The 21,887-nt window shown below is 46.1% G+C and overlaps 1 protein-coding gene across 1 annotated transcript in view; it reads left to right on the top strand.

Moving 5' to 3' along the window:
• The first annotated feature begins 1,343 nt into the window (after positions 1-1,343).
• Positions 1,344-21,887, top strand: part of UBASH3B (ubiquitin associated and SH3 domain containing B) — a 58,103-nt gene continuing 37,559 nt past the window's right edge. The window contains exon 1 of the mRNA XM_026709216.2: positions 1,344-1,864. Coding sequence (XP_026565001.1) covers positions 1,737-1,864 — 128 coding nt within the window. The 5' untranslated portion in view covers positions 1,344-1,736. The remainder of the gene's footprint in view (positions 1,865-21,887) is intronic.

Below are 21,887 nucleotides of genomic sequence, written 5' to 3'. Positions count from 1 at the left end.
CAAAGCAGGATAGGACGGGTGGGTGGGTGCGAGGGGTTGGACTAGATAGAACAGTGGTCACCAGCCAGTGGGCGGGGACCACTGGTGGTCCGGGGACCACTGGTGGTCCGTGAGAAAACTTTGGTGCTCTGCAGAGAAATGTTACCCCCAAAGCAATTAATCCAAGCTGCGTGGGAACACAAGGCTGCACTGCCCACAGGGCCCGTGGGAACACAAGGCTTGCGTCCCTTGCATTGCGAACAACACAAAGTAGTGAGGGGAGGGGGGAAAGGGCAGAGGGGGTGAACTTGCCCCACTCACCCCACACGTGTGGCCTGGCCACCGGTCTGCTTCTTTCCGCTTCTTTCTTCTTCTGCTTTTGGCTGCACACAAGGAAAGCAGCAGAAGCTGCAGAAGTCTTTCTTTCTCTCCCCCAAACTGCCAGAAATGAGACTTTGCCGGCGCATGAGGCCTTGGAGGGTCCCAAAGACTCATTTCTGGCAGAGTTTGGGGGAGAGAAAGAAAGACTTCTGCAGCTTCTGCTGCTTTCCTTGCATGAAGCCCAAAGTCTCTCTCTCTCTCTCTTCCCCTGAGAAAGGAGCTGGACACAGTATCCTGTGTTCCCAAATAAAGAAGTAGGTAGGTAGGTAGGAAAATGGGGTGGAGAATTTTCCTGCAGACTTTTTTGGGGATTTTCCCAGGGTCTCTGGTCCACGGGATTTAAAATTATGAGTTTGGTGGTCCTTGAGGTCCAAAAGGCTGGCAACCCCTGATAGAAGACCCACAAGGTCTCTTCCAACTCTGTTAATCTGTTAATCCAAGGTGCTGGATTATTTTCTCGCAGAGGTTTCAATACCCAACTTGGTAACATCAAGAAACCTCTGCAGGAAAATCACGAAGCTCAGAGAGCCTCCGAAGATCACACAGTTCAAGCATGAGCTATAAATATTCTCTTCTCCTGGCACAAAAATCCTCCCAAAGTTGGCTTTTTAAGTCTCGGGGCATCCAACGCAGGCAGCGGGAATCAAAGGATCCTCCAAGGCGATCCCCAGGTCCTTGCATAACACGCGTCTCTTGAGTTCTGCCTCTTTTGAAATATTGCCGGTGTGTGTGTGTGTGTGAGAAATGCGTGCAGAGGGAAGCCAAAGAAGGGGGAAAAAATCAGGGCGGAAATGGAGTAGCGGAGAGGAGCCCGCTGGCTTCCACACGCTTTGCCTTCGATCCATTCAGAAATTCCCGGTGGCCAAACGGGGAAGGCGGGGAACAAAGGACGAGGGAGCTCCCCCGAGGGTGGTGGTGGGGAGGTGGAGGGCGCGTGTGGATTGGTCGGCTCGGGACCTGAGCATCCGGGCGGGGCGAGGGAAGAGAGGGAGGGGAAGAGGCGAGGGCGCCGGGCGTCAGCAGCTGCCGGCACCACCTTGGCGGAGGCTGAGCCAGGAGGAGGAGGAAGAGGAGGAAGACCGGGGAAGGCAGCTCCCTTCGCCATCTACCCTGGAAGCTTCCGCTGCATCAGTAGCTGCGCAATCCTCTGGCCTGGCTGGGCACGCATCGTCTTCCACCCAACCCACCCGCCCGCGCGGTTTTGCAAGAAAGCCAGCCGGGGCCAACGCCGTCCCTTGCAGCGCGCAAGCCAGGCTGCGAGCGAGCGAGCGGGGGGCCCTTTGCTTTGGCCCGCTGCTTGGGGGGACGGGGCGTGATGGTCCGGTGAGCGCCGGCCGGGCAGCCGTCCCCTGCCACCGCCCCACCGCCCGCTCGCCATGGCTGCCAAGGAGGACTTGTACAGCCAAGTGGCGCCGTGGAGGAGCCGGCAGAGCCGGGCGGGCACCATCAAACGCGGCTGTTCGCTGGAGATCTTGCTCTCCATGGGTTTCCCCAAGGCTCGAGCGTGAGTTAGGCCCGGGAAGGCGGGGGAGGGGCAGGGGGTGAGAAGGGTGGGGGAGGAATGGCATAGGGTTTCCTGCCTAAGCAGAGGGGTTGGACTAGAAGATCTCTAGGGTCCCTTCCAGCTCTATTCTGATTGATATGGAATGATATGGAATCTGCTTTTGGGGGATGGGGGGGGGCTGGAGCGGAGGAGGGCGCAGGGTTGATCCTCCCGGAGCTGGACTGGCGCGCTTCGCCCGCGTGCCCAAAGCAAAGCGCGCATCCCGGCTCTTGCTTCTCTTTCTCCAGCCGGCCGGGCGATGCTTCTCTCCCCCACCGCCTTGTCTGTCGGACAGCGGGGCAGGGGAAGCTGCTCTCCAAAGTGGGGCTCTGGAGCTCTGGAGAAGAGCGGGGGCTGAGCATCCTTTGGGCCAGCCGGGGCGCTTTTCCAGGGGGAGCCGCGCTGGCTGGGCTGAGGCTGGATTTGCGCTCTGTTGCACCGCAGAGCAGAGGCCAAGCGGCGCCTCGCCCAGCGCCGGGCAGCGGCCAAGCCAAGCTGCTTTCCGGGTGGTCGGAGCGAGGCGCAGCGGAGAGCAAGGAGGCGAGAGGAGGGTCGGCGCGCTCTCAGCATCACAGCGCCTCGCCGATTTCTCCACCTGGCTTTTCATTTCGGTTCATTGTCTCCTCCTCCCTCCACCGCTGGCCCGTAATAAGCAGGACCGAGTCCGCAGCTGGAATCGAAGCTGGGTTGCTTCCACCCCCTCTCTCCCTTCCCCCCCCTCCCCCGAGGCTGGGAGTGATGGGGGTTGTGATCCAGGACGTCAGCGCACCCTTGGCTCTTGGACAAGCCAAGCACTTGTCTGGCAGCCTTTGCAAGGATCGATCGCCTCCACTTTTTTGGGGGCGGGGGGGGGATTGGCAGCGCTTCCCCTGCGAGGAGAGGAAGGCCCAAGCGTTTTCTCCGGGGCGGGGAGTCGGTTCCTCGCTTCCCCTTCGCCCGGGCATCGCTTCCTACGCCAGCTTTTCCAGCCGATGCTCTCCAGCTGTGTTGGAACTCGACTTCCCAACCTGCCAAAGCAGCCAGGGTGGTTGGTGAGGCTTGCGGAGGGATGCTGGGAAACGTAGTCCTGGCACATCTGAAGGCCAGCGGAACTGGAAATTGGAAAGGTGGCTTCCAGCATTTCAGGCTTTTGCTGGCCTTGATGGGGATTTTCGCTTGGCAAGCCTGTGTTTTTCCCTGCAGGCCGTTTTTCCCTCTCCTTCTCTCTAGCCGGTAGGTCAGCCCAGGAATGATATTAGCCAGTCAATTGTCAGGGGAAAGTCTGTGGATTGTAAGGGGAAAAACCGGTTATGCCGTTTTAAAATACCTTTCAGAAGAGCTTAAATGTTAACCTTTGGCATCATTAACTTTTTTTATCCAGCAAACACCATCCATTAACCTACCTGGGCCAGGTGCCATTCAAGGCACGGGAGCATACTGTCTTGGTTGACCAATGCAGGGCATAGCACTGAAAAGGCATAGCATCCAAAACAAGGTCATCCCCTTCATTTCAGTTCATGTTGGATGTAGTGACCTAGGAAGAGTTTCCCTTAGGATTTTGTTTAGAACACCTTTCGTGAAGGGTTTGAACAAGGATCTGAAATGGCACAAAACAAGATGAAAAAGAAAGCAGAAAGAAACAAAATCCAAAGCAGAGAAAGAAAGAAAGCAGAGAGAGAAAAGAAATCCAGATTGCAAAAAAAGAGAAAGAAATAGAAAAAGTAAAACTAGAAATAAGGGGGAAAAAATTAAAGAAATGATTCCCAGCCTTTGCAACAAGTTCAAGCAGATTTTATTTATATTTTGTATTTCCTAACCACCTCTCCCCCTCTGAGATTAATATTTCCTCCCCTTGTAAAAATCACGGACATAATCCACTTCTTCCCATGAAGAGATTAATTGAGTTTTGTGTACCTTGTCTGCAAACCTCATTAGTGGTTCTGGGCCCACAGCAAGAGGTTTAAAGATTCCGAGTGTGTTCCTGCAATCAGCAGAGAGTCATCTGCACTGCTTGCCTGTAGCTAGGACTGAATTCACAATGTACTGTTAGAAGGACGGTTATTTTCCAGCTAATTCAGGGGTCAAGGAAGACATTTCTGTTGGCCGCCATGCTAATCTGTGAGGATTGTTGGACAAGGGAAGCGATGGCTAGATCCCACCAACTCAAAAGTCACAAGAAGCAGAATAACAGAATTGAAAGGGACTTTGGAGGTCTTCTAGTCCAACCCCTTGCTCAGGCTGGAGACCCCACCTATACCATTTCAAACAAATGGCTGTCCAATCTTTTCTTTAAAACCTCCATTGTTGGCAAGTTGTTCTACTGGTTGATTGTTCTCAGTGTCAGGAAATCTCTCCTTAGTTCTAAGTTGCTTCTCTCCTTGATGAGTTTCCCTCCGTTGCTTCTTCCCTTCTGGTGCTTTGGAGAATAGCTTGACTTCCTCTTCTTTGGGGCAGCCCCCTAAATATTGGAACATCGCTATCCTATCACTCCTTCTCCTTAACAGAATTGGAAGGGACTTTGGAGGTCTTCTAGTCCAACCCTCCAGTCTAGGCAGGAAACTCTCGTCTGTCATTTCAAGTGGTTGTCCAATCTCTTCTTAAAAGCCTCCACTGTTGGAAAATCCACAACTTCTGGAGGTGAGTCGTTCCACAGATTAATGGAACCGAGCAAGCTTTCAAGGGGCCTAGATTGCTTCTTCGGGCAACGAAGCGAAAAAGGCAGATGGAGTGGCGAAAGAAAAAGGAAGGTGCAGATGTGCGTTGGTCACGAAGTCTGCCGAGTCACCATCTCAAAATCAAGAGCTCCAATGGAATCAGAGAAAGAAAGAAAGAAAGAAAGAAAGAAAGAAAGAAAGAAAGAAAGAAAGAAAGAAAGAAAGAAAGAAAGAAAGAAAGAAAGAAAGAAAGAAAGAAGCAGACAGAAGTAAATGTATGTTGTTTGTTTGTGTGTTTTATCCAGTGCCGGTGATCAGCTCCTTCCATTTACATGCTGTATGATGAATATTTGGAAATTTCAAAATCGTAAAGTCCCCCCCCCCAAATATTTTGGGTTTTTTTGAGTTAATAGATTAACAGAGTTGGAAGGGACCTTGTAGGTGATCTAGTCCAACCCCCTGCCAAAGCAGGAGACCCGACACCATTTCTGACATATGGCAGTCCAGTCTCTTGTAAGCTACCGGTGATGAAGCTCCCACAACTTCTGAAGGCAAATCTGTTCTTTTCGTTGATTGCTCTCCCTCTCAGAAAATTTCTCCTTATTTCCAGGATGAATCTCTCCTTGTTCAGTTTCCATCCATTGTTCCTTGTCTGGCCTTCAGGTGCTTTAGAAAATAGCTTGACCCCTTCCTCCTCTCTGTGGCAGCCCCTCAGATATTGGAAGACTGCTCTCCTGTCTCCCCTGGTCCTTCTCTTCCCTAGACTAGCCAGGCCCAGTTGCTGCAAACGTTCATTGTATATTTTAGCCTCCAGTCTCCTAATCATCCTGGTTGCTCTTCTCTGCACTTTTCTTAGAATCTCAATATCTTTTTTTTTCCAAATGATTTTTATTGTTTTTCCACCAGTACAAATCGGATTTACATTTTCAACAGCATTTTCCATTGACGTACAATATTATCTTATATTTTCTATCATATTCATATACATCACCTATCTATCTTTATCTATTTTACATATCTATGCATCATTCTCTTAAGGATTCTTCTCTGTAATCTTCGCTTCTCATTCCTTATCTTTATTTTATAACCACTCGTACCATCTATGCCAAATTGAGTAATAATCGGATTCTTCTTTTTCCTTCGTTTTTGGTGTAAGCATATCCATTTCTGCGCAGTCTGTTATTTTTTTTGTAAGACTAATTCTTCTGTGGAACATTAGGTCCTCCACATTTGTGCATAAGCTATTCTGGTTGCTGTTAGAATATGTAAGATTGTGTATTTTATCTTTTTCGGGTATTGGTCTTTAATTATTCCCAATAAATAGAGTTCTGGTTTGAGTTCAATTTAATGTCCCTTGATTCCTTGTATCCAATCTTTGATTTTGGTCCAATAGATCCTGGCCTTGGGGCATAGCCACCACATATGTTAAAAGGTGCCGTCAACTTGTTGGCATTTCCAACATTTGGGGCTGGTATTTGGGTATATCTTGCTAATCAACATCTTTTTTTATAGTGTGGTGACCGAAATTAGATGCAGTATTCTAGGTGTGGTCTTACTAAGACTTTATGGAGCAGTATTAGTTCCTCAATAGTATATTAGTACTTACTTGACTGTCCAAGGTAGCCTTCCTACTGTAATACAGATTTTGGATTGGAAATTTGATTTGGGTGCACGGAAGTACTCTTCGCTTTTCAGTTTGCAATGAAATTAAACTGGGAAACAGTTGGGGAAAACATGAATTGTAATTTGCTTTTTTTATCTTCTGTGGCTGGTCTGCCGGGATCTAGTTACAGATAGGCCTCAACTTACAAGAGTTCATTTTGCAACTGTTCAAAGTTACAACAGCACTGAAAAAAGGGACTTAAATGACCCCTTTTCACCCTTACCACCATTGCAGCATCCCTAAAGACACATAGTCAAAATTCAGACGCTTGGCAGTTGACTCATTTTTATGACGGTTGCAGCGTCCCAGAGTCTGACAAGCAAAAGTACATGGGAAAGCTAGATTCACTTAACAAACTCAATGAGAAAGGTCATAAAACAGGGAAAAACTCACTTAACAATGTCTTGCTTAGTGCTGTGGTTCACCGGAAGCAGGTGGGGATAGCAGAGGTCTTGGAGAGTGAGGACTCAGATGAGGGACCTGTGTGTGATGCAGGGATGGGGCCAGGACTATCAGAGAGCTGGGGAGCTGCCTTCGGAGGTCACGGAGTCTGGCATCAGTGACACAGGGGACCCCGGGGAGCCTGTGATCAGTGCGCATGCATGCAAGGCTGCTCGAAGAAAAGAGCAGCTAAAGCAGCATTGGGAGTAAGTCTGGAAAGAGATGGCCTCTCCTATAAGGGATAAAAGCCAACCCTTGGGGATTGTGTTCTTTGCAGGAAGCAAAGAAGTTCTTTAGACTCAGAGTCCTCGTTGAAGCCCTGCTAACTCCGGTTTGTTTCTGAAACTTCTGTCGGTGGATATTTCATCAGTAATTAGTCTTCTGTTGTTGGTAGCCTTTTGCAACCTTGAAAGGGCTTGCTTTTGATATCAGACAATTAGGTTTAAATGTCTTTTTGGCTGGGAATGCCCTGAACTCCCAGTGCCACATTAAAATAGGTTTGCTTTTATACACATTTTGTATTTGTTTGAACAAGGCTTGGGTCAGAACACTTAGCAACGTAAATTTGGGGCTCCATTGTGGTCATAAGTCAAGTGAGTAGACTACCTGTCTTCTCACTAACCTTGGGGATATTACACCCAGAGTCATTTTTAAACCACCGACTCGTTTGTTTGGTTTCATAGTAGAACTTGCATCAATGAATGCTGCACACGCTCCAGATTTTAAGAAGAGGCTAGCCAAGGCCTTGGAAAATATTTCAGATTCTTTGCCATTCTCATCCAATTGTTTAGAAGCCAATCCCATAAAAAAAGCACAATCAAATAGTTGACATGTCTGTGCATTTGTCAGCCATAGCTTGAAACTCACTATATTCTCTCCCTCCACCCACTGGTGTGATATTTTGATGTTCCTTTTTTCCATTGACCTATTTTGATGCCTTATAGATACCAGCAATCAGAAATCATCACGCAGTAAAAATAGTCCTTGAATTACGGCCACAACGTGGGGCTAGAAGTTCCACACTGAGGCACTTCAGTGAGTTGTTGTCATGCCCCTGTTGGAATCTGATTCCGAAGGAGAGGTCGAGCAGCTGACAGAGAATAGGAGTGCGGCTCTGGTGGTTGTGGAAGAAACTGGGGAAGGGCAAAGTCTGGCTGGGCAGAGCAGGGGAGAAGTAGAACAAGGGAGAGGAAGTTCAAAGGAAGACCCAAGCCCAAGCCCTCTTCATCCTAGGGCACGCAGGGAGGAATGGAGGAGGGAGCAACGTGGGTTGCGTGTCTTACGAGGAGGAAAGGGTCCTGATTCCCTTCATTAGCTGCAGCTGGGAAAACAGTGTTTAAAAAGGCAAGCTACACACAGCAAAGTTGCTGGAAGCAAACTGTGAGTTATCTTTGTTTGTTGAGGCTTATCTGGGTTCCTGGCATCTTCCCAACTGTGTGTTTTATTGCCCTTTGAAGTCTGCAATTCCTTATTCTGCCCTGTCCAGTTAATTGCTGCAACGTGGTTTGTGTTGGTTTTTATTTATAATTTATGTGTACTTTGAGTTTGGACTGAATGTCTTCCCTTTAAAAAGTGTTCTTGGGAGAGTTTTTTCTCCAGCCGAAGGTAGCCCGGGCATTGGGGGGCAAAGTTGGAGGTATTAAAGGAACTTTTCTTACTTATGTGACTTTGTTGCCTTTGTGCCACACATACAACTTTCCCAGGGGCTTCTGACAGGGGAAGCTTTGGTTTGCTTCACCATCGCGTGTTTCGCTTAACGAATGCAGCGGTTCACTTAACAACCTTGGCAAAGAGGTTCTGTGAAATTGGGCACAACTGTGATGGCAGCACATTCTTCTTTGTGTGTTGAGTACCGGAGGAAAGGCGAGTGTTTGGGGCAAGATTTCTGCTTCCAAATAGGTCGAATACCGAATTTGATGCGTTTTGAAGCCGTTGAGTGCCAAGGTGTGACTGTATAGTACAGTGATGGCTAACCTTTTCCACGCCACATGCCAAGAGTGCGCAAGCATGTGCTTGCGTGCTTGCACCCATGATGCAATGCACCCATGACCCCTTTCCTCCTGCCATCCGCACAGCACCTCTGAACATGCATGCACACCCCTCCTGTGTGCCCCCCACCCTCTGTGCTTGCGCGCACATCTCCAGAATGCATGTCTCCCCCTGCGCATGCATGACAGATACCTGACAATCAGCTGGCTGGCAGGGTGCACGCATGCATGCGCAGTGAGGCTCTTTCGGGTGACCTCTCTCATGCTGGCAGAAATAGCTCTGTGTGCCACTTCCGGCATGCTTGCCATAGGTTTGCCATTACAAGTATAGTAACTTCAAAAACTTGCTAAGCGAAGGGTTGTTAGTCAAGGACGATTTGTGTTTGCAAATGACTTGGATGGGATTTACCTTCTACAAACTAGATTTACCTTCCACGGCTGTTTTCTTTCAGGTTATTACACTTCGAAGTCTGTCTAGCACAGAGGTCCAACTTATTTGGATCCCTTCCGATGGGAAAAGTTGGATCAGTTTGTTATTGTTCAGGTTGCAATGTCATATTTTAACTACTGCAACAATGGACGTTTTTTTTTTGTTTTGAATACGGACTTCAAACAATATCACAACAATACAGGTGTAATTCTGTTGCAAGAGACAACATTGAAGAGGACAAGGGCCAAGCTATAACACATGAATGTTAAGTTCAGCTTTGGGACTGGTATTACTTCAGTCTGGTTCTACATCCGAAAATATAAAATGCCTTTAAAGTAAGATGAGATAGAATGAGGTTATATTGAGGAATAATTAGTACGCTGAGGATGTTCTGTTAAGCTAATGAGGCAAGACATTTATTAATAGCAACGAACTGGACTGCGTATTGTCCACCTCACTCTCCGAAATGAAATCTAGCAGATTTGCAAAATAGCTTCAGGATGGATTGCTTCCAGTTGGAAGCTGCTCAGATGTTAACTAGATTAAGGCTCTTTTTCCAAAACAGCTACTTGATCCAGAGAATAATTGGGCCTTGTTTATAACCAGCTGTGGTCTAACATGTCATTGTCCTGCCAAAGGTGCTTTTTTCAAGAGGCAACTGGACTTTCTGGTTTTTCTTTGAAGATGTTTCGCTTCTCATCCAAGAAGCTTCTTTAGTTCTGGCTGAATGGAGGGGAATGGATCAGTCAGTCAGAACTTCGGTCAGAGCTGAAGAAGCTTCTTGGATGAGAAGTGAAATATCTTCAAAGAAAAACCAGAAAATCCAGTTGCCTCTTGAAAAAAGCACCTTTGGGACATCCATGACCTGGTTGAGTGAGAATCTCCATAGACTTCAATTTCTTCCTTCTTTCGTCCCCCTCTCCTCCCTCCCTTCCTTCCTTCCTTCTTCTTTCCCTCCTCCTTCCCTCTCTCCTCTTCCTTCCTTCTGCTTTCCTTCCTTCCTTCTCTTTCTCACTTCCTTCGTTCCTTCCCCTCCCTCCAGTCAGAGCTGAAGAACCTTCTTGGATGAGAAATAATCAAACCAAAACCAGAAAATCCAGTTGCCTCTTGAAAAATAACCTTTGGGGAAACCATGACCCAGAGGCCTGAGATAGACATGTCATTATCCTCATACAAAATGAGAGCCTCTAGTTCCATCTAGCAGCCCTGACTTGTAGTTAGTTTAAAACTAGTGATACAGTACAACATCTGCTAATATGCCATCAAGTCAACCACGTAGATGGAAATCTTTAGCATGATTTCAACTAATGCAACCCTTCAGATCTTCCAGTGGTGCCTCATTGCTGTTGCAATGGGTCTTACTCGCTTTATATATCTGAAGGTCAACAGCATGTGTAGGAAATATGAGTCAGGAGGTGTGAGGTGGCCTTTAGAACTGAGGGCCTTAACAACCAGAGGCAGCCATCTCAGCTTGTCTAATGATAGAGCTGGCCCAAACACAAGCCATCCATTTTCTAGATTTCCAACCAGACTATTAATTATACTAAGTGAGAACATGAATGAAAGCGGGTCTCATTAACCCAGATAACACAAAACTAAGATTCCTCCTACAACAGAGGAAATCCAGTGTTCATGCTGGCTTGGGAATTGTGGGAACTGAAGTCCACAGAGTCTGGTTGGACCTTCCTGCCCTTCAGGATGGGGAATACCTCTGGATGCAGCCTACAGATAGTTTGGTTAGACTAGAATGAACTGACTACCAATAGGTGTCTTTGGTCATGATGTCAACTCCTAAAGCGTTCCTGCCTTGCTCTTGAGTTGCCATAAGAAGGAAGTGGGGGCGGGGGAGGAGATCGGATGGTGGAGAAGTTCATTGTTATGACCAGAAGCACATTCCATGCATATCTTTCTCCAGATTGTGTTTCAGGTTACTGAGCTCAGCCGGGAGAGCCCACGAAAGTGCTTCGTTGGAGAATGTGATTTAGGACACATCCTGGGATGAGGGGAACAGGGTCACAGATGGGCAGTAAATTACATAGAGCAGATCCAACTGTACTTGAGAAAAGTGCCATTTCTTTTGAAACTTGGCTCAAGGCTCATGAATTAATAAGAGCATCCTTTGCAACCCTGACACATGATGCATGTCATAGTTCTTCGACAAGCTCATGACAGCAGCTAAAAAGAAGCACAGGATACTGTGAAGGCCAGATAGCTGTGGGTTTCAAAATGGGCTGGTTTCTCCTCTTTAGTCACAAATTCTTCTTGAATTTGTCGAGAGATTTCCTCCTCTTCGTTCTGGTTTTATTTTGTGGGCTTCAAAGGTCTCTATAATTCCTCATCTGCTTTTCGGAGTTGTGCTTAATTTGTAGAGTCTGAATACAGCTACAGATGTTGCTATCTCCTGTTTGGTTGCTTTGTTTACTGTTCTTGGTCTGTATCTGATGACTATTCCAGATGTTGTAAGTTGCAGCTGCAGCAGTCTTAGGCAACCAGGGGTTAGCCGGTCAACACCAATCCCTTTTTCTTGGGATTTTTTTTTTTTTGAGTCAGTGTTGTAGACACATCAAACCGGAGGTTGCATGGTGGAGATTTATCTTTTGGGAAGGGTTGAAGATTCTTGTTTTCTTCCTTTTTTTAAAAAAGGATATGTTAGTGATATTCTGCATGTTCCCTTTGGCTAAAAAAAGAAAAATCAATGTGAATTGCAATGGTTCTTGTGAGTCATGCCTCATTGTCACAGCCAGAGAAAAACTAAGAACTGGTTACTGATTGTGTGCTCGAAGTTGGAGAAACTGAGTGGTTTCAGCCAGTGAATGAATACTCTTGGACTTAGGGGTGCATTAAGATTCTCACGGAGAACTTTAGACCCTGTTGAGTTTTGGAGGATTGATTTTCCTCATTCACATATGGGAGACATACAAAGAGGCATTCTGCAGTGCCAAACATTTTATTGATTGATTGGGGTTTCATCCCACCTTTATGACTTGATAAATAATACAAAGCAGCAAACGTACCTAATGCTCCAACCTCTTCCTGGTTTCCCCACATCAACCCTTTGAGGTGGGCTGTGCTGAAACAGAGTAATTGGCTCAAGGACACCCACTTGTGGGTGGGACTAGAACTCCCAGTCTCCTGGTGTCACCCAGCTGGCTTTCATGCCTAAAGCGGGACTAGGACTCACAGTCTCCTGGTGTTTGACCACAAATCACCCAACTGGTTTTCACCCTTGAAACTAGAACTCACAGCCTCCCAGTTTCTAGGCCAGCACCTTCATTACTATAGCAAACTGGCTCCCTCTTAATTTTTGCAAACATCTGTGAGAATAAAACTGCTGGCACACCAAACATCGAGTTGTTGGAATCACAATTTTCCACGGCTGACAAAACTTCTGCATTGCTGGAAACCTGTTCCCCAGCTGAATGCTATTTCTTTTGCAATTAAAAAAAATAAATAAATGCCGGGAATGTTTGGCACAGAAGGGCCAAACAGGGTGACTAAGGAAAGAGCAAACATAATGTTTATCAGGTATTCTTCTAGGAGACTGGGGTGGTTTTGCAAGGATCAGATCAAAAGACAGAGAACTTTTGTTTAGGAAAAAAAAAAACTTCCCAAGGCTTATGCAAATCGCGGGCGGAATTTGGAATGCCGTGTTTAAAGAAAGAGGGGCCTTGGATTTAGACTACCAGCAGAATGAAAGCTTTTATATTGGCCTTCTGTGTTATGCTATAAGACAACTATAGCTCAAATTCTGGGTCTTCTGAGTAGTTTGTAATAAATATTCAAGGGACAAGTGCTCTCTTTTTCGTTATTTCACAGTAGAGACTTTTTGCTTTTCTATTTCTGTTAGCTTTTTGCAGTGAAGTAGAAATTCTTCCTGGTGTACAGAAGCTACCCTTAAGAAAAGCGTGACTGGACAAGGAACTAGTAAAGGACGTTAGTTGTAGTTAGTTTGTATTGCTCTGAGTTGATTGAGGAGTCGACTTGTTTTTACCTACTAGCTCTTATTGTTCTTTTTCTTGCCTTTAGAAGTTTGTTTTTGTTCTTATACCTTGTCAACAGCCCAGCATCCTTTGATTTAGAGGGGTGGTCATCTAAATTTGCAGAAAAATAATAATAATAATACATGGACTGGGTAGGACTCATTTAGCAGCTTTGGTGACAGTGATGAAAAAGCAATTTTACAACCAGTTCTTGCATTTATCAACTTCAGAGGTCTGCAAAAGCAAGGAAAAATCGAAGTAAGATTATCAGAGTTGTCGTTCCCCTTAGCTACTGTCTTGCTTAATGATAAGGGTTGCAGTTCTGATTGTGATCGCTGAACAGCGGCTTCCTGTAATGCTCTTGCAGAATCTTGTTTATACCTCTTCATCCACACTTCCAAACTATTTCAACATAACCGCTGTGTTTCACTCTTCAAATAACAAGAATATATCATGAGCTTATTCCCAGGTTTGACTTTAAGGTCTGGAGCAAGGAGAGGAAAACGTTGATTTAGGATGATAATTTATCTGGGCCCCAACCTTTAAACTAGGCCGTTTCACCTATAATCTTGAGGAGACTTGGCTTCACCCCTCTTGACTATCAATCTTCTCCACCAGACAGAACAGCTGCACCAGACAGCTGCTCAACCTTAAGTCCCTTGGAGGGGAAAAAAAAATAAGGCCCAGATGTAGCAAGTTAATCTAGTTTGGCCCTTAATCACATCACTTTGTCTACACTTTAATTTTCCCATCTGCAAGCTCGGGGTAGTAATGCTGACCTAGTTTGCAGAGTAAGAGGTAATACGGGTTTTGACCATACTTTAAGCCTTGTGCAAATGTATTTATTTTATTTATTTATTTATCAAGCATGTACAAGATAACAAGTATAGGTATGAACATAAACAAGAAGAAAGGGAGTAAATACAGATAAATGGGAACATTAGGACAGGGATGGTATGGTAGGCACGCTAGTGCACTTACGCACGCCCCCTTTCAGGATCTCTTAGGAATGGGGTGAAGTCCATGGTAGACAGTTTGAGGTTAAGGTTTTGGGGGTTTGAGGCTGAAACAACGGAGTCGGGTAGTGAGTTACAGGCAGTGACCATCCTGTTGCTGAAGTCGTATTTTCTGCAATCAAATTTGGAGCGGTTTACCTTGAGTTTGTATCGGTTGTTTGCCCGTTTATTATTGTGATTGAAGCTGAAGAAGTCACTGAATGCTGATAATTTGTGACCATCACTTCTGCTTGAAAGTATTTTTTTTCCCTTTAGCTAAGTCAGCCTTGGTCTTATGTACATGTTTTACGGGGGGGCGGGGGGGGTGTAGAAGTACAAGGATATCTCAATGCCACCCTGCCCCAAAGAGAAAGCAACTCCTTCCAACTTTGTGTCATTAATTTTTCATTTACCATCTTGACCCGTAGTTGAGCATTTCTTCCTAAAATGAAAGGTAGCCATTTTTTATTTCTCTGTGCATATTTTATTGTCTGCTATTTTATATATTATTTATTGGGTTGTTATTTCATTTGTGTGGGAGAAGAGGAGGCTGAGCTGGGAGGTGGAGTTAAAAGTGCTATCAGTTTGGAGTCCTTGTGTTGCCACAACATGGGGTCTCCAACCTTGTCAACAAAGCTGGCTGGGGAATTCTGGGAGTTGAAGTCCTCCAGGCTTAAAGTTGCCAAGGTTGGAGACCCTTGCCACAAGAGACCTAAGTCCAGCATCCTCTAAATTCATTGAGCCTTATCTAGCGCCAATTAAGCTGTGACCATTAGTTGACTAAATTTGTGTCTATGGAAACAGTAATAAACTCTTCTGTACTTTAAAATCGATCGATGCTGTTGGTTATTTGCACCTGACAATTTGACCTCATTACATTAGAGGAATATGGCAGCGTTGTTCATATTGGGCCTGTTTGATGTTGCCATCTTGAATTCCTCTTTGTTAGTTGCCATTGGGCAACTAATGTTCCTTCTCTTTTCGGTCTTGTTTCTTTTTCCTCTGCTTTCTTTACCTTTCTTTAAACTTTTGATGGGCAAAACTTTGTGAAGTGGTGCTTCCTTCCCCTCGGGCTAAAAGTTTTGGTATGATCCAAAGATCAAACAATCTTTTGACAACAAGCTGGAATGGTTGACACATTCAACTCCTGTGCATGTAGCAGCTAGGCCTTTCCATTATAACTGTACAGTCTGCTCGTCCTGGATTGAATCATCCCTGAAGGGAAGGAGGGGCATTGATGAAGTCAGATAAGGACTTTTCAAGATTGGTGGGGAGGGGGAGAAAGAAGGGGAGATACAATGGGTGGCCGGTTTTAGAGCGTTGCAATCGATCCTGCTTGCCAGGTAGATAATGACACATATTTTACAAGTGCTGTCAGAGTTCCAAGTAACAGACCGACAGCAAACAAAACTCCGAGGCAGGTAGATTCCTCAACGAATAGTTTTATTGGATATGTCATATTGGCACAAGCTGGTGAAAACCGACTCTGAAGGTTCCTGCGGTTTTCACCTAATTAAAAGTAAACGTTTCTGCCTCCACCCCAAACAATCAGTCACACGGTCCAATCAAGGCACTGTCTGGTTGCCTGGTGACATCGCTCCGCCTTCCTCTGTGTTCTGACACAAGCTTCCTAAACCATACTTACTCACACTCTTTATTTTAAAAACAAGACTTGTTTTTATTGCAACTCTGGGAATTGTTTTCATTCCCAGCTGGAATTAATCTCAAACAGTGCCCCGAGATAAGCACCCACCTTTCAATTCTGTGAAGTGCTGCCAAAACCAGAAGTATCAAATGAACTAGAAAAGAAACCAAAGTACAAAAGAGCTTCAAGGATGACTCTAAACCCATCCACCTATTTTGCTTTCTGCAAAGGTTTTGTCATCTTTGTCTGACCTTTATCCCTTATGGGAGGGGCAATCATCTCCCAGACTTACTCCCTAGTTGCCCCTTTTGTTTCAGTTGTTCTCACCTTCCAGCAGCTCTGTGCACACTGGCACTGGGAACAGGCTCCCCTTGTTCCTCTGCCTAACTGCTGCCAGACTCCAAAGGCTCCAGAGGCAGCACTCCACTCCCAGATGGTCCTGGCCCCATCTCTGCATCAGATGCAGGATCCTCATCCGAGTCCTCTCCTGACTCCCTGACTGGTCCCCGTTCTTCCCCACTGTCTGATTCTGCTGCCGGCTGCATTGGCTGCCGGCAAACCACAACACTCCATCCTGGGGTGACAACGTCCTTGGTTCCCAACAGAAAGTATTTTGTTTTGGCTACACAATCCCAGCTATCTCTAATCCCCACTCCCTATCCCTCAGCTCCAGGGTGGCAGCAATGAATCGGCCAAGATGGCTTCAGCCAGGCCAGCTTCAGGGTTGACTTTAAAGGGTAGACACAGAAGCCTCAAGGAAAACCAGCCGGGCTATATCTCTATATCTATCTATCTATCTATCTATCTATCTATCTATCTATCTATCTATCTATCTATCTATCTATCTATCTATCTATCATCTATCTATCTATCTATCTATCTATCTATCTATCTATCTATCTATCTATCTATCTATCTATCGATATACTTTTACAATTTAGCTGTGCTCCTATGGAGGTTTCTAGACTCTGGAGTTACCAGGAAGTGCTCCTCACCTGAAAAGTAGCCCGGCTTGTTTTGCATGTTAGAAGCAAGAAGAGACTTGAACATGTTCCACAAATGACCTTTACAAGAGGATATTGCATAGCCATTGTGGAAAACAGATCTGGGCTGCATTCAGGAGAGGCCCCGGTTTGAGGTAACTGGTAGCTAACCAGTAGCTAATTTTATGGCTGGTTTGGTGAACTGGGAGAGAACCGGGCAGAGAACTGGTTGCTAAAATTTTTGAAGCCCGTCCTTGGCTGCATCAGCTTTTAAGGCAGCTTCGGTGGGGTTCTTCCTATGCTTGCTTTATTTATTTCTTATTTAGACCCAGTCTTGATTCTTTTTATCAATAACTCAGGGTGGCGAATGGAACTGATGTTCCTTCCTCTTCCTATTTTCCCCTGTAATGACAACCTGGTGAGGTGGGTTGGGACGAGACATAGGGACTGACTCAAAGTTACTCAGCTGAATTTCGTGCCTAACTTAGGGGCTAGAACTCACCATCTCCTGAGGATTGGTCCAAAGTCACCCAGCCAACTTTCATGCATAGAGCGGGACTAGAACTCCCCATTTCCTAGTGATTGGTCCAAAGTTCCCCAGCTGGCTTTCATGCCTAAAGAAGGACTAGAACTCACCATCTCCTGGTAATTGGTCCAAAGTCACCCAGACTGCTTTTTTGTAGAAAACAGGACTAGAACTCACCGCCTTCTAGTGATTGGCCCAAAGTTTCCCAGTTGGCTTTCAGGCCGAAGGAGGGACTAGAACTCACTATCTCCTGGTGATTGAACCAAAGTCACCCAGTTGACTTCATACCTAAGGCAAGACTAGAACTCACCATCTCCTGATGGTTGGTCCAAAGTCACACAGCCAGCTTTTTGCATAAAGCGGGACTAGAACTGACTGTCGCCTAGTGATTGACCCAAAGTTCCCCAGCTGGTTTTCATGGCTAAGGCAGGACTAGAACTCACTTATATCCTGGTTCCTAGCCTGGTACCTTAACTGTCTCTCTCTCTCTCTCTCAATACCCTATGAAAAATCCAGGCCTCAGAAATACACAAATGAATGCATGCAGTCTCTGTCTGGCTTGCTGCAAATATCTAGCAAGATAGAGAACCAGGGCAGCCTAATGTTTTTTTTTTAATTCCTCAAGAAGATTTTTATTAGTTTATCAAAGTATAAAAAAGACATGGAAAACTAAGGAAGGTGCAGGGGAAAAAAGAGAAATGGTGTGAGGGGAAAAAAGGAAAGTAAAAGGCACCGACATCCCATTCCCTTTACTACAGTAGAAGACAACAACATTACAACCACAACTTTTGGCTTTTACACAACAGTACGTACAAGCTGCCTAAGCGGGGGGTTGGACTAGAAGACCTCCAAGTTCCCTTCCAACTCTGTTATTCTAAGTTAAGCCATTTCTAGAACAAGAAACCTACCCCAGTTAACAAAAAAACGTTTCATTTATTTATTTTTCATTTGCCAGCACAAAAACCTGGAAGCAATTTCAGAATAGGGGCAAAGTTCAACGGAGTCTCTTCTTTGGGATAAAGGAATCCATTTTGACCCTCTCTGCTTCTATTTGCTGTGGGGAACAGGGCAGCGTCCTGATTAAGTGCTGGACTCTGAATGTGGGTGGGTGGGGGGGTCTGTCCCTTGTCAGCTTCATCCTCAAAAACTCAACAAACCGGGTGATTTTTCTGCCAGGCCAGCTTATCTCACAGGATGTTTGGGGTGGAGGAAGAAAGAAAGAAAGAAAGAAAGAAATGCAGGAGGAAATGCTATCGGGCCTGCCTTAAGCTCCTGAATGAAAGGAGGGACTTCGCTGCAGTAAAAAAAAGTCTAAAAAGAAAATATTGCCCAAGGAGCTTCAACTGAAAAACGTGTACGTGTGTACGTGTGTGTGTGTGTGTGTTTTCTCGGTTGGCAAAGGAGCACACCGTGTTCTGATAAACAGGCAATTTGAATGTTGCACAGTACGCCTTCTTTTTGTGGCTTTCCCAAGTTGCTTTTTCACACAGGGTTTGGTTTGCTGACAGTTGCAGGCTGATTTCCTCTGTGACGGTGGTTAGTGGTTTGCTTTTTATTGACCTTCGCCCAAGTGTGCCATTTAATCTCCGAGAAGCTTGGCTGAATCGTCTCTGGGGTCTATTTTTGAGGGTTTCTCTTCATTCTCTCCAGCAAAGACGTCGCGTGGCAATTCTTTACCTGTGACACAGAGAGTCGGGGGATGGCTGTGCTTGTGGCCACCGCTGGTGCCTAAGCCTGGGGTTCATACAGGGCAGCACATGGGGCTTACCAGTGTCCCTTTCCCAATTCCCACAGCATTTCAGATTAAACCTTAGTAGACACAACTGGGGAATTTTTTGTAGTTAAAAAAAATATTTGGGTTGCAACAATCCAGATGACCAGTAGAAGGAAGCAAGGAGATACTAAATAATTTTATTGAGCAGCCCAGATTTTTTTCAGGGGAATGGAGGAAGGGGAGGGGAGGGGGAGAGAAAAAGAAAAGGAGGAGGAGGAGGAGGGGAGGGAAGAGAGAGAGGAGGAGAAGAGAGGGCAAGAGGAGGGAGGAAGAGAGAAGAAGAGGGAGGAGGAAGGAGAGGAAGAGGAGGGAGGAAGAAAGAAGAAGAGGAGCAGGAGAATGAAGAAGTGGGAAGAAGAGGAGGAGGAGTTGGTGGAGGAGGAGGGAGGAAGAGAGAGAAGAGGAGGAGGAGGAAGAGGAAGAGGTGGGAAGAAGAAGAGGAGGAGGAGGAAGAGAGAAGAAGAGGAGGAGGAAGGGGAGGAAGAGGAGGGAGGAAGAGAGAAGGAGGAAGAGGAGAATGAAGAGGTGGGAAGAAGAAGAAGAAGAGGAGGAGGAGGACGAGGAGGAAGAGAGAGAAGAAGAGGAGGAGGAGGAAGAGGTTCTCTTAACATTTGAATAAAGCCTGACATGACTCTCAGCCTGACGGAACTGGGAAATCCCCAGGCTAAGCTGTGCCTCGTTCTCAGTTTCGTGAATGAACACATGCGGAATATTTATGGCTCCAAAAGAATTCAGTGACTACCTTCTCTCTCCTGCCAGGGCTGCTCAGTTTCGATCGAGTCTTGCTTGAAGAGAAGCACCACATCTAGCATGGCAGCTTTGATTCTTCAACCGTTCACTTTAATTTTTACATTTTGTTTTAGAGAAAAAAAAAAGGACACGTTGGCCGTTTCGGCAAACATTGGCCGAGCAGAATGAGGCTGAGACGCCGTCTGCGCACCAAGACAAAGGAGAGAGCGGTAGTCCAAATCGGTGGTGATTTCTAGCATACGTTGCCATTAGAAAGGGGAAAAAAGGCTGGCGGAGGGTTTTTACAACCCTCAACTGTCTTACAAGTTTGGTCAGCTTGGAGTCATCTGTTCTCCATCTTCCAAACCACAGATGACGGGGGGGAAAGGCGCACACCCAAGAATATCTGGCATATTAGAGGGCATTTCAAACCAGGATGGCAATCAAATGACAGCCTGGAGGGGCCGGGAGCTCCGTTTCTTTCTCATGAAAAGTTCGAGGGCAGAGCCAAGAATAAGAGGAAAGAGCTGGTGCGAGACTCTCTTGCATCTTGGAGGTGTTTGTGGCCGGCGCTTTGTAAGTGAAGTTTAAAAATATCTCTTTTCCATCAAGCTCAATTCCTGTTGACCTCATGGCAATTACAGGCAGTCCCTAGTTTACGAACACGATGGAGACCAACTTTTTGTGGCTAAGCAAGACAGCGGTTTAAGTGAGTTTTTGTTGTGGTTCGCTGGCAGCTGGTGCAGACGGCAGTGGAATTGGACAGTGGGGAAGAACGGAGACCAGTCAGGGAGTCTGGAGAGGACTCAGACAAGGGTCCTGCATCCGATGCAGAGATCTGGGAGTGGGGTGCTGCCTTTGGAGTCTGGCAGCAGCAAGGCAGACGACCCAGGGGAGTCTGTTCCCAGTGCGCGTGTGCACAGAGCTGTTAGAAGGCAAGAGCAGTTGAGACAAAAGGGGTGACTCGAGAGAAAGGCTGGGAGGTGATTGCCCCTCCCATAAGATATAAAGGACAGGCAAAGATGATGAAACCTTTGCAGGAAGCAAAGTCGTTCATTTGGTTCAGAATCTTCTTGAAGCTCTTTGTACTTCGGTTAGTTATTTCCCTAGTTCATTGGACACTTCTGTTATTGGCAGCACTTCATAGGGAAGAAAGGTGGGTGCTTATCTCGAGGGACTGTTAGAGGTTCATTACTGTCTGGGAATGAAAACAATTCACAGCATTGCAATAAAATAAGATTTGTTTTTAAAATAAGCATGTGCGTAGTTATGGTCTCGGAAGCCTTGGTCAGAACAGTGTTGCTCTAACTTTGAATGGTCATTAAATGAAGGATTGCGAGTCAAGGACAACAGTATATGGAGGTAGTTCACCATTTCCTTCCTGAAGACTTTTCATTTTCCTAGCATACTCATAAAAGTCCTGAGATGTCCAGAGATTCCCCCATCCTTAGAGCAATCAAATCTGATTCCATATAGCTTTTGCAGGTCAGCCAAGGTTGGCTAGAAGGTTGGGTGACCTACCTTTGTGGACCAGGCCTTTTGCTATGACCATCGCTCCTTAACATTTATCCTGGAAAACTTCAACTTTAAGACCTGTGGACTTCAACTCAGCCAGCTAAGGAATTCTGGGAGTTGAAGTCCACAAGTCTTAAAGTTGCCAAGATTGGAGACCCCTGATCTAGAAAGCAGAGGTGGTATTCAGCAGGTTCTGACCAGTTCTGGAGAACTGGTAGCGGAAATTTTGAGTAGTTCAGAATACCACCTCTGACTGGCCCCGCCCCCATCTATTCTCTGCCTCCCATTGAGTCCCAGCTGATCGGCTGGGTCTTCTTTGGTTTCCCTGCACAGGAGAACGGAGCTGGAAAGCAGGTTAGTGGGATGGGGAGGGAAGGGGGATTTTGCAGTAATCTTCTCCCAGGGGTGGGAAGGGAATGAGGATTGTGCTGTTCAGACAGTATATAGTTAAGTGGGAATTGGGAGCTGTCCCCTTAAGGGAATGCCTCATGGGAAATGTAGTTAATGCTTATGGGAAATGTAGTCCAGGTCATGTGATCACATCTGTAATCCTGATTGGTCACTGAACTGACTTCTAGTTGGGTTGGGAGAAACCTTTGTTCTTTTCCTTGCCTGGACCCAGCAGCATGCTGGACTCTTTGCTCCTTCGTTATGGGATGAAGATAACTGTATTTTCACACTA

This window comes from Pseudonaja textilis, chromosome 9 (assembly GCF_049901715.1).
Source record: "Pseudonaja textilis isolate UNSWEBS1 chromosome 9, rPseTex1.2, whole genome shotgun sequence".
Classification (NCBI taxonomy): Eukaryota; Metazoa; Chordata; class Lepidosauria; order Squamata; family Elapidae; genus Pseudonaja; species Pseudonaja textilis.
This window is presented reverse-complemented; position numbering and strand designations above follow the sequence as displayed.